This window comes from Austrofundulus limnaeus, unplaced genomic scaffold, assembly GCF_001266775.1.
Source record: "Austrofundulus limnaeus strain Quisiro unplaced genomic scaffold, Austrofundulus_limnaeus-1.0 Scaffold50, whole genome shotgun sequence".
NCBI lineage: Eukaryota > Metazoa > Chordata > Actinopteri > Cyprinodontiformes > Rivulidae > Austrofundulus > Austrofundulus limnaeus.
The window spans coordinates 168982-182656 of NW_013952452.1; the positions used below are offsets into that span (position 1 = coordinate 168982).

At 39.2% G+C, this 13675-nt stretch overlaps 1 protein-coding gene across 1 annotated transcript in view; it reads right to left on the reverse strand.

Moving 5' to 3' along the window:
• Positions 1–13675, reverse strand: part of LOC106517548 (contactin-associated protein-like 2) — a gene marked incomplete at both ends in the record, with an annotated part of 175923 nt that overhangs the window by 33267 nt on the left and 128981 nt on the right. Inside the window, 1 exon segment of the mRNA XM_014008447.1 lies at positions 389–545. Coding sequence (XP_013863901.1) covers positions 389–545 — 157 coding nt within the window.

The window sequence follows — 13675 nt, forward strand, 5'->3', positions numbered from 1 at the left end:
CACACACACACACATATAACTATACTTAAAGAGTTATTATTGTGATTGTGATTTTATCATTGTTACGTACTCTATTTCAATTCCTACTCATGTTTTGAAGGTGGTGTTTTTATGATGTTACTTTTTTCATTTCTTTTATTTTTTTAAATGTTTGTATTTCATAAATTTATGATMAACTGATCCAGGATTGTTTTGTTGGATTATTTCATTTTATGTTTTATACTTTTTAAATGGATGCATTAAGCCCATAAGGTTATTCTTGAGAACTTTGATCTGCATTTTTATTGTGCAAATAAACTAAACTTTTATATTTTATTCCTGTATGTTGGCCATGACTGTCGTTGACACAAACRTGTGTGAAAACACATCATTTTTCACTTTGACTTACCACTGTTTAGCATCTGCATCACAGTTGCAATCATACTTGGGGTCTGTGCAGTTCCTGTCGATTCCACAGGCACACTTCTGGATGCCGGGCCCCGAGCCGCCCCAGTAGAAATGCTTCTCGCTGCCTCGACCAACCCACCAGGTGTAGGGGGTCCCATCTGAGAACCAAACACAGACACAAACAAACCTTTAAGTACGTTTTTTTTTTACAGACGACAACAGCCCTTATTCACCGTCAATGTCCCACTAGTGTTTGGCCCGTTACTTTTCTCAAATCATAAGTAAAATGAGATAAAACAAAATCCTGACTTTTCTGCAGAAAGAAGTTATTTTATTAAACTGATCAAACTCAGTCCCACCACTCCTGCATCTTGCTTTGTGTGAATGTTTTAATGAGTGGATAAAAGGTGAGGAACTACTGCCCTTCAATAAGAAATGTAATATTGTTTTCTTTGCCTTGAATAATGTATTCTGGCATGGGATGGTAACTACGCAAGGAGACACAGTAAGAGCAAATATATTGGTTGCTGGCAATATATCACAGTCAGAGAGAATGAAACAATATTACGTTTCGCACTTTATTCCCATAAAATAAACTGCATTGTCAATATCCATTTGTCAAATTTCATAAAAGCCAATGAAATCTCTTGAGCTGCTTTTGAAAAACAGAAACAGACTCTTGAAAGAGCACAACTGCATTAAGACGCTTGATATATTGCCTCATCACGTGATGTGAGTCTAAACTCCGAGAGGAAACTACAAACAAGTCTGTGAGTGCTCATGCTGTATATTGTAAGTGTGCGTTTGGCCCCAGGGTCCTGCAAYTCTGTGGTTCTCATAAAAGAGAATTAGCTTCACCTCTCTTCAGGCCGCTGTTCAGACAAGTCTTCATCAGTAGGAGTAACAGYGCTGCCTCGAGAGACTTCACAATGCTCTCCCTTTATGTGGATGTGCTACTGTTCTTCGTGTTGCACTTCAGTATGTTCAGTTTGGGTTCAGTGATCCCATAACACAGTCAGTACAGTCAATTTAAAAAAAATACCCCTTCCCCCCCAGCTTATTTCTTGCTCATAAATGAAAAGGAAGGTGAAAGAACTGTTGAAAAATATATTTGAAGAAGAACAAGTCATACAAACATTAAAGTTACACTCAAAAGATAATTTTTTAATCGACATAATAAATGTAAGTTAAAGTAGATGTTGGGTACTGCATGGGCTATAGCTTCTGCAGCCAAAAAAATAAATAAATCAAATAGAGGAACATGAAAAAAACATGGTGATACTTTTGCCTCAAGTTAAATTTAGAAAACTTGCCAAGTTTTCTGTTTGAGCTGAGCTGAAAAGGTACCTGTATATCAGTTATTATTGCAGGGGGGGGGRGGCAATTAGGCTAAATCCACTCTTTAGAGCTTTATATCATGTTATAAAGTCATTCCCTCATCAARAGCATACTCAGAGTGTTGCTTTGACTCATTCATGCGTGTTTAAGAAATCCTAGAATCTGCTGTTGTACCTATGCGGAGCTGTCTAAACACTTGCCGGTACAAAGCTCCGCCCATTTACMCAAAGCTCCTCCCTGCAGCTCAGTCTCCAGCTGAGCTCCCGCCCCACAGAGCACCCCTTCCCCGAAGCATTGTTGTGAAGATGTGCAGAAGTGGGAGTGTCAGAAATGGTAGGAGGTTCTTAAAGAGACGAAGGCCAATTTCAAGGGGTTTAGATAGGCTATGTTGCAAAGTCAAAATAAATTTTGATTTATACAGCTTTTTCATAATAACTGAAGGTAACATAGATAGAGTATTAATAGCACTCATCCATTTATATTTTTGTTTTAAATCATGTGTTTTTAAAGAGTCCGTGACATCTTGTAATGTGGTATAAGATTGAACTGTGTTTGGAAAATACACAACACCCTCTTTAAAGTGACATGCCTWTCCTTCAAATACAAAAAGTCAAAGAAACCATCTTTACATGTGTGAAAAATGGCATAGTACACAGGATTTTACCCATTTTGTCACATAACTGGCCTATTTTCTTTTGAATTTGGCTTAGCCAAAGTAAAACAGGAAGTGACATCAAAGGGGAACATATTAATAAAATAAACTTGTTGGTTTCTGTTTATTAAAACAAAATTATTTAAACTTTAAATCGTATTCGTCTCTCTTTGATAGYGACTAAAAATAAACTACAGAAACATCAAATTCGTGTCTACAGTCTGTGTTGTTAGCTTTTGTAACAACGCTCTGTTTACATTCTGACATTCCCCTTTGACATCACTTCCTGTTTCTTCACATGCAAACGTCTCAACAACCGTTCATCTCAGCGACTTGAAATTTGTTTTGCAGTATGTTATCAGTGTTTTCTTTCCAAAAATGCGTTCATGTTTATTACAAAAATTTGATGTCACAGGCACTTTAAGAGAGTGAACTCTTTTGGCCTCTCTGCAGTACTTCCCAAACCTCCCTCCCTGTTTACCTGCTAACTGATGTGTCAAATGAAGGTTCAGATAGTTGACCAACCTGTGCTGTACATCAGCTGGAAGCAGAACATTAAGCCTTTAAAAGTGCTCTAAAGTAAGAGTGCTTGGATATTGAGGTGGYGGGAGGAGGGTTTCTGCTCAGCTGCACAGGTGGATCAATGCAGTACAGGGACATCTGCCAGGGGTGACTGATTGGCACAGCTGTTGGGGCACAGCCAATCAGTCTCCTATTCTCATTATACTCCGCTGTGCTAAGGCTAGCGACAAAGAAACACCAGCTACGCAAGCCGTGGCTGCCATATGGTGGCTCCCTTCAATGAACTGCTCTAATTTCGAGTGCAACGCCAGATTCTCGTAGGAACTGGGAGCGGGCTGTTTGCTGAGGTGTTGATCAAATGTGTGCTGCTGCCAAATAAACGTGTGTAAAAATGCCAAGCTTTCTCGGTTTGTCTGCTGGGAAGAAATCAATGGTAACAAAGGACTTTGCAAACGCCGCTCGGCTCGCACTTGGCCCACACATTGTGTTAGAGGGGTGCTGGGTGAGAATATAAAATTTGAACAGTTCAAACAAAGTATGAAAGATTTGGACAGCTTGGTCTTTCAGTTGTACAGTTATAGCTGACACTTGCATTYGCACGTGACCATTTCCATAATTTGTTTTTTTTTTCTGGGATTGGATAAAAGAGGAAAAGAGATGGGAAGAGAGGAACTGCAGGGGTGCATCAGGTGGAATGGGAGCTACATGAGTTTGCCAGCTTAAGTCTCTTGTGCGATTCGSTTTGCTCTGCCAAATCAAACAACTCAGGAGCAGAGAAAAGGAAGGAAATAGCAAAAGGGAAAAAGGATGAGAGTGCAGTMGCATGGATGAATGAAGACTTGAAGAATGATAGACAGAATCACACTGGTACAGTGTTCAAATGGAGATCGAYAATGAGAGGGCAAGGCCACAACAACACGGAGCAGCTTGTTTTCCTCGTGTGCGTCCTTATGTTTAGTGTGACCTGCCACTGAAAGGCGAAGGAAGACGTTAGTGGCTCTGCATCATCATCTGTATTCATCACTTGGGTTACTCTGTGGAAATTTGGGAGTCCATCCATCCATCCATTTTCTGTACACGCTTCTTCCTTTTCAGGGTCGCGTGGGTCACTGGTGCCCATATCCAGCAGTCACAGTGCGAGGGGCGGGGTACACCCTGGACAGGTCGCGAGTCCATCACAGGGCCACACATAGAGACAAACGAGACAAACAACCATTCACTCTCTCACTCACACCTAGGGACAATTTAGAGTTATCAATGAACCTAACAGTCATGTTTTTGGTCTGTGGAAATTTGGGAGTGATTTTATTTATTTATTTATTTATTTTTTGGGGGGGGGAGGGCACAAGTGAAATATATAAAATTTATTTACTGTTATTTAGCCAGACAATTCCCGTTGAGATCACAGGTCTCTTTTTCAAGGGCGGACTGGAGGCAACCTATTGTACATGTTTTTGGGGGCGGGGGAAACTGGAGTACCCAGAGAAAACCCACACAAGCACGAGGAGAACATGCAAACGCTACACAGAAAGACCCCAGGTCCGAACCGGGGATCAAACCCAGGACCTTTTTGCTGTGAGGTGTTGGTGCTAACCACTGATCCATCGTGCTGCTCGGAAATTTGAATATGATTTGGTAAAAGTCAAAATTGAACAATTGATGTTTAAACAAGTAACAGAGAACTTCCATGAAATCTTTAAAACATGCTTTGTGATAAGGTGGGGGGCTAGGTATTAGGAGGAGAGATAAAATAAAATAAAATAAAATAAAATACAGTGTACCACGAGGAAAAGTATGTGTGTAATGGATGGCAGAATTCCCACACTTTGGTCAACATCAAATTCAAGGACCTTTCAAAGACTTCAGTACCAATTTCCTCAAATTCCACAACCATGTGCGACAGCAATTACGTACTGCTACTGCAGTATGTTAGTAATAAACAGTTTTAATATCATGTATATTCAATGAAAAACTGAACAGCATAGAAGTTGTTGCTGCTCAGTGAGGACAGGAGGAGCTGTGGTGCTCTCACCTGGGCTCAGAAAGAATGACCTGCTCTACTCTGCTCTGATTGGGTAAAATTATGGCTCATGTTATTTGTGGAAATCCACGTCAGTTGACGTGCATTAAAAATATCAAAAATCTTTCTTCTACAGATTTGTTATAATGTATTTACAGATTTGCAATGACGCCATTTTGTACAGTTTGTTTACGTTCTGATTCAACTGCTTGACATTTGAACTGTGTTTGGTGAATGTAAATATACTGTAGTTTCCATGAGCTTTTTGCCAAGAGTCTTATGTTTCTATTGATAACAAACATGTCCAGGTTTAACAGACGGGAAAAGCTGTTTTGCGTGGGGCTCAAGAGGTTAATAAAACTCTCAGGAATTTAACATTAAATGTCTTTCCACAATCAGAGTCAACTGAATTAACTTTAAAGTAGTAGCTGAGAGTCATTTACAGCACATACTCTGAGGGTGACATCTACAGCGAGTAAAATAAGTATTGAACACGTCACCATTTTTCTCAGTAAATATATTACTAGAGGTGCTAATGACATGAAATTTTCACCAGATGTTGGTAACAACCCAAGTGATCCATACATACAAAGAAATCAAACCATAAATGTCCAGAAATGAATTTATTTGTAATGATGTGAAATGGCACAGGGAAAAAGTATTGAACACACTTACTGAAATTTATCTAATACTTTGTACAAAAGCCTTTGTTGTCAATGACAGCTTCAAGACACCTCCTGTATGGAGAAACTAGTGGCATGCATTGCTCAGGTGTGATTTTGGCCCATTCTTCCACACAAACAGTCTTCAAATCTCAAGGTTTCGTGGACCTCTTCTATGAACTCTGATCTTTAGTTCTTTCCATAGATTTTCTGTTGGATTCAGGTCAGGTGATTGGCTGGGCCATTCCAGCAGCTTTAGTTTCTTTCTCTGAAACCAACTGAGAGTTTCCTTGRCTTTGTGTTTGGGCTCATTGTCTTGCTGAAATGTCCAGCCACRTTTCATCTTCATCATCCTGGTAGATGGAAGCAGATTTTTATCAAGAATGTCTCTGTACATTTTTCCACTCATCCTTCCTTCAATTATTTGAAGTTTGCCAGTACCATATGCTGAAAAACAGCCCCACACCATGATGTTCCCACCTCCAAACTTCACTGTTGGTATGGTGTTTTTGGGCTGATGTGCAGTGCCATTTGACCTCCAAACATGATGTGTATTCTGGCATCCAAACAGTTCAATGTTGGTCTCATCTGACCAGACTATATTCTCCCAGTATTACACAGGCTTGTCTAAATGTTGTGCAGCAAACTTTAAAGGAGCTTCAACATGCTGTTTCTTCAGCAGTGGAGTCTTGCGTGGTGAGCGTGCATACAGGCCATGGTGGTTCAGTGCATTACTTATTGTTTTCTTTGAAACAAACATACCTGCTAATTCCAGGTCTTTCTGAAGCTCTCCACAAGTGGTCCTTGGCTCTTGGACAACTCTTCTGATGATAATTCTTTTCACTCCTCTGTCAGAAATCTTGTGAGGAGCACCTGGTCGTGGTCGGTTTATGGTGAAATAATGTTCTTTCCACTTCTGAATTATGGCCCCAACAGTGCTCACTGGAACCTTCAGAAGTTTAGACATTCTTCTGTAACCGATGCCATCATTATGCTTTGCAACAATAAGGTTGTGAAGGTCTTGAGAGAGCTCTTTACTTTTACCCATCATCAGATGGTTCTTGTGTGATACCTGGTCATCATTTGGGACTGAACCAGCTGATATTAACTTGCACTGACAAGGGGCAGGCTTGCTTTCTAATTACTGAGAGAGTTCAGCTGGTGTCTTTGCTTTCCATGGCTTTTTACACCTCCCTTTCTTCATGTGTTCAATACTTTTTCCCTGTGCCATTCCACATTATTACAAATAACTTCATTTCTGGACATTTATGGTTTGATTTCTTTGTATGTATGGATCACTTGGGTTGTTACCAACATCTGATGAAAATTTCATGTCATTAGCACCTCTAGTAATATATTTACTGAGAAAAATGTTGACGTGTTCAATACTTATTTTACCTGCTGTATATTGCACAAAACTGTGCAAAACATAATTTTCAAGGTTTGACCCAAACAGTAACAACTCCACTTCCCAACATAAGAAGGTGCTAGTAGTGAAAGGCGGCGGGTGATGTGCATTCCTAAAGCTCTGCCTTTAATTACAGGAATAGATTGCATTTTTTTGCCGACCAGCTTTAAAGGCAGGGGTATCATAATCACGAGTCCCTTCGGAGTATGATTAGTTTTTAGATTGGTGGATGCCATGTGCTTCTGAATCTTTCTGATGAAATGGAAAAATGCATCAGATAAATGGGCTGCAATTTGGCATGAAAGAGAAACGTCTAAGAGCAAGTAACTGAAATTTATTTTGATAATAAAAGAAGAATGCCATGTAATTTAGATATTTTAACTGCACTATAAACTCTTATTTTTACATTATTGCCCATATGGAAACATCTAGCTATGCAGCTAATTGCTAAAGTGGTTTATTCATCTGATCTTCTGGCCATACATGCGTGTTTATCTCGTCTTTATAGCCCCGACTCTCCATATCTAGCCTCATTCTGTCTTTTSTTTCATTGCCAAGTCCCTCTGCCCACATGCATAATGTTTGTAGGAGAGGAAAAAGCAGCCACGACAGATTGATAAGACCTGGGGCTGTGTTCCTCCTCTGTCTTCAGGGAGGGGCACAGAGCAGTACTTGTTGTGATCTATTTGTTACTTAAAACATGCACATGCTCACAGACACGCTCACCCATTTATCTCCTCTTTTATCCTGGAGGTTAATATCTACATCTTCATCACGTCTGCTCTGTTTTGGTTGAGACGGTCCCCCCAAGTAAAGACAAATAAATAAATAAATAAATAAAAACATAGACGAGCAGAAGCAGCAGGACAGAAACAGAGGTGGGACTGGGGGGTTTAAAAGAAAATARGTTTTTGCCATGTGAGCGATAAAGGGTCTCAGTTGATCAGTTTTTTAACGGAGCAGTTTGACACAAAATACTGTGCAGAAATCTCATATTAAGGTTTTTTTTTCAATACAAGACAAATTTATTATCTTGTCACACTAATTTTCCATGATTGGTTTGATGTTAGCTTTGCTTTAACCAAAATGTATTAGGGTGGAGATTTAAATTCCCTCACCAAGTTCTCAGAGACAGAGGGCAGAAAAACAAAACATCATTTCAAACTTAAAAAAAAAAAAACAAACAAACTGGTAAAATGTTTGTTGGAGGAATGGTATTTGGATACTTTGGAACATCTGTACAGTAAAAAAAAGTTGATTTAAGTAGAGTTTCTGTTCATAAAACCATTTTCAACTCTCAAAATCATGTCAAAAAATAAAAAAAAGTATAAATGGATGAATAAAATGGGTTTTAAAGTGCTTGKGACATCATTTTTTTTGTAATAAATATGAATGCATTTTTGGAAAGATAACATTGATAACATACTGCAAAAAAAATAAAATGCTGCTAAGGTGAACAGATGAGATATTCACATCTGAAGTAACAGGAAGTGATGTCAAAGAGGAATGCCTGCATGTAAACAGAGCATCGCTGCAACAGCTAACAACTCAGACTGTAGAGAAGAATCTAAAGATTATTTTGGGTCACTATCAGAGCTCATGAAGAAGAGTCAGAGTTAAAATAATATTGTTTTAATAAACAAAGACCAGAGAGTTTTCTTTCTTAAAAAGTTCACCTTTGATGTTACGTACTGTTTCACTTCTGCTGAGCCAAGTTCAAAAGAAAAATATGCCAGTTATGGGAAAAAAAATGTTATTATCATGTGTTTTATGCCAAGTTTATTAAATAAAAGTTGTTTCCTTTGACCTGATGTAGTTGAAGTATACGTCTGTAGACACTTTGAAACATCCAGCAGAAAACCTAAATTCATGACTTGTAGTTTTTGTGTTATTTGCGTTTCAACATTATGCTGTTTGTATCAATAAAAATGAAACATCCTTAAACGGAGCAACATAATCAACATCATCAGTGGAAGTTATCACTGTTGGTTTATTGCACATTGTACATTGTAATTAAAGCAAAGCCTTTTATATGCTGATAAACACTATCTAAAACATCGAACAAAATCTATAATTTCTGTTAAAGRTGCTTTGTAAAACTTTTAGTTTGCCTTTTTAAAGACATTGTACTGTTTAGCTATCATCTGACAAAAATCAAATGTCAGATGTGGTAATAGTCTGAGCATGTGGAAAGTTATAAGTGCTCACATTCATGGATGACAAAACTTCAATATTCCTCGCTCTGAATTAATCTCTGCAGGGTGTAAATGTGAATCGATACTCTTCTCTCTCTAACAAGCACAGCTGCTTTATTAATAAGAAGGTAAAACACACAAACTGGAAAGCCTTTGTTTTTGCAGATGATTCGACAAAAGCAGTTGATGCAGATTTTACAAAAATGCACCACTCTCTTCCTCTCAGAGGGTTTGACGACGATACTACCCCCCCCACACACACAAACACACACACATATATCTTCACAGGAATCAATTTGTTCTTGTCAAGATGACACACACCTACTTCCTTTGTTGGTCCTTGCTTTGTTTGCCTCTCTTTTTGCTGTGGAGAGCTCCTGATATCTCCAGGCTGCTCTCTGTTAGCCTCCTATCCTCCTAACATCTCTGGTTTTGTGGAAGAGGCTGCAGGGAGGCACATTAGCTGCGCCCTAAGATGTCTCCCGAGAACTTCAGATAATGCAGCGTGAGTTAGAMAGAAGGAGCATTTTGTGTTTCTCTTCCCTTGTTTCCCTACGTTTCTTTATYTCCTGAAATGCATGTGCGTCTGTTTATTCCCCCTTTTTTTGTTCCTTTTAATACATCTCAGCAACACTGCCTGGATCCCGTGTCACTTCCTTTTGTCTCAATCCTTTTCTTCATCCCAACCATCTATCCGTCAAGTTAGTCTGAAAACCTCCCTTGCCTCCCGGCCCTTCCACAGCACTCCCCATCTCTAGTGCTCTCAAATATTTAGGCCTGCTTTGTGCTCCCCTTGCTCTCTTATATCTCTCTGTCTCAGAGGTCCTCTCCTTATCTCTCCACCTAATATGCCCGTCCACCTTTTTTCTCTCTGCACTGCTGGATCTCTTGCTTCACCAGGCTGCCCTTTTCCTCCCTCTCTCATATCTGCCTCGCACACATTTTCCTCCTTGCATTCTTGTATTGGTTTGGTCTCAGTGGCCTTTCTTTGGCTCTGTTCTCCATATCTGTCCATCTATCTCATGTCTCCATGACTCGTTCTTGGAATCTAATCTCTTTATGTTTTCATTAGTCCCTCTATAATCTGCATTTTAATCTCTGTTAACTACAAATTCCCCCCTGCTCTGGTCTGAAGTTGTATTTGAACGTCGCATCTCATTTCTATCGATTTAGGTTTGATCTGCAAGAAAACATAATGCATACCAAAATGTTTAACATCTCTGATTCGTGAGGGACACATATTTTCGCCCGCCAGGGAAGTTGGAGCAAAACGGATTTTGTTTGTATGCGTTTGTGTGTAGCGTTAGCAAAATATCTCATGAGTCAGTTAACAGATTTAAATTTTCTGTTAATCCTGTTAGTTTTACCCAAAAAAGCTAAAGGAATCCAGCTTGTTTTAAAGCTTAAAAGTACATTTTCGAGGTCACGGTTTGCCTTCAAAAGCTTTCTTTCACAACGTTATCGCTGCATGCTAAGAAATGATGCTTCAGGGCAGTGAGTGCTACAGTGTGATGCCAGAAGGTGACAAGTACAGAGTGACAGCAGGCGGATCTGCCAGACACCTACAACCACATGCAAGTGGGAAATAAGCCACACAATCTGGCAAAGTTTTCCACAATGATGGCAGCATGCATGCTTTTAGGTTTAAAACTAAAGTAAGGCACTATTTGCTAAATTGTTTGTGCCAACAGATTTCAGACAATCTGTGTGTGAATAAGAATTTTGTCATTCAGAATTGTACAGGAATGTATGGTACCTGGATAAACCCCACACAATGTTTACATCTTTATTGTAAAATACAATTTAAGTTTAGGTTTCCCTACRTCCCATGGAGCATAGAGAACTTATCTGACTCTGGAACTCACAGATGGATGTTTGGGTGTTGGAGGCTGGGGCGGACTGGCATATAAGTCTATCGGGAGTTTTCCCGGTGGGCCAATGGGCTGTGGGTGGTTCGGCCTGTACTTATGGACCACATAGAGTATCTCCCTGTTTGTCTCTCAGATCCAACAGAGAGATGTGTGGTGCTGTGGCTCCACCTCGTCATTCCTCTGTGGAACAGCTCCTGTAAATAAGCAGGGGCGCAGCAAGTGAGGGTGGCCGGGAGGGGCTATGACCCACCCCCAAAATTTGGTAGCACCACTAGTTTTATCTTTGCTTTGTGCTCATTTTAACCCCCCCTAGTTATTTAGGATTAGTAAAAACGTATAAATATAAAAAAATGTTTTGCACAACTAACAGTTACAAAGATATTAAGAAAATACTTAAAATAAAACAAACTTAAAATAATCCTTCTGAATAAAGACAATATGTATAAAACAAATCAAATGTCCTCAACATTAGCATGCATGTTCTCAGAAGGTTAGAGGCACTATTTTCTATCATATATACAGTATATATATATATATATATATATATATATATATAAATTGTAAAGATGGGGAGGCTTTATCAGTTCAACATGTTTAGAATAGTGTGGTTTTCTAAGATTTTTCTAATGAAGAACCCATCCAGAGGACCTACTCATTTTTTCTTTTTAAAATTTATGGTCTTTTATGAAGATTTATAACAGTGGTCCCCAAACTATGGCCCGCGGGCCGGATCCGGCCCACCTCCCCATTTGGTCCGGCCTCCAGAGCAATGCCAGAGAGCATTTAGTTTTTTTCATATATGTGTGGTTTTTTTTTTTGGTTATAAAGTTGGACTTTTGCAATAAAATGTTCCTTAGTTATGAACTATTTTCATTATTAACTATTATTAGTTAGAAACTATTTCATACATACACACATATAACGTGACATCTGTTCCACCCTTCTGTGGTCTGTGCCCCTATCTGGCAACCCCCAGAAAAAAATCCTAAACCCGCCCCTCTCAAAGAGAGAATGGAACAATGGCGAAAAGCTTAGGTAAGAGAAAATTTGATTCAGAATGCAGGGCATTTAAGCTTCAGTGGACAAACGATTATTTTTTTGTTCATCTGTCAAGAGGCGGTGGCGGTATTCAAAGAATACAATCTGCAGCGACACTATGAATCCCGTCACAAAGACAAGTATGATAGCTTGCAAGGCCAAAGGAGAGCAAACAAACTCTCAAAGCTAAAAAGTGGACTTTTAGCTCAGCAGAAGACACTGTGAAGAACCCAGAGAGGGTTATTTGATCGTGCTTTCTGGAAAACAATACATTTTTACATTTAGGCACTCCTGCAATAGTCACACTTTTTCTGTTACAAACTGACTCCGGCCCCCCCACCAGAGAAGGGAAAAGTTATGTGGCCCTTACAGGAAAAAGTTTGGGGACMCCTGGTTTATAAAGTTTAGAACTCAGAATATAAGTACAGTTGTTTGTTTTTTAACTTTATTTTATCATAAGGATCTTCGCCAACATTATTAATATAAAATGTGGCAGCCGTGGCACAGTTCGTAGAGCTGTTATTTCACAGCAAAATGGTTGCTGGATCAAATTCCATCAAATTCTGGGTGGTGTGTACATGTTCTCCCTCTGCATGAATTTTTTCCCGGTACCCCATGTTCCTCTCACAGACCAAATACTGTATATACCTTTAGCTGCACTGGTACACATTGTAGGTCTTGCTTTGTAAATGTTATTATTTTGAATAAAATCATGTTCAAGTCTGAGTAACTTAAACCTGGCAGTTGAAAGTGGGCCAGTCTGTCAGGAGCTCCCGGGCCACTTTTTCTCCCCATCCGGCCCTGGGTGGAGGGACAAAAAGTCAAGTCAAATATGTTTGTAGAGTAAAACAGGAAGGTTGTGCTCAATTCTAACTAACTGGCGAACAAATAGGCACACAAGAAAAGACAGCATCGCTTTAGCCTTTCAGCTTTCAGTGCTGGGTGATAATAAAAGTGTAAAAAAAGGGCTTCTCAATATTCTGATGGCTGGCTTATAAAAACACCTTTTTTCTCATTGCTTGTTTTTTTTGTATCAGAAAAGTAAGCATTAATATTTCAGATAGAAAATACAGTATGTAAAATATTGCAACAAAGCAAGGCTTGAGACCATCGCCTTTTTAAGTTTTAGAAGCCAAGACAACAGAAGTTGAAAGCAACTTCCTGAGAAACATAAAAGGAAAACATAAAAGAGACCGAAGCAGCAACTATAATCAGCATTCACATCTACTTGTCCTAAACGCTCTGGAGGATTACCTGCTGTTTTCACACAATTTCACAGGTTTACTGATATCTAAACATCCAATATGGAGCAAATCCACGGGGGTTCTAACACATATCTGTTTCAGAACATGTTCAAAACTGAAGCGCTTGTGTGGGAATGGTTTCAAAAGGAAAACTTCCCTTCCTAAAAAATGTAAAAGTGAGATGGCAATCAAGAAGATGCTCTCTTTGTTTTCATGAAAATCACCCACAGCCAAAGGTGAAGTGATAATGTTTTCCCCAGCTGGGTCTAACGTAGGACTTAACTCATCATAGCCACCACAACAATATTTCTATAACCCAGCCTATCTTTTTTTTTTTT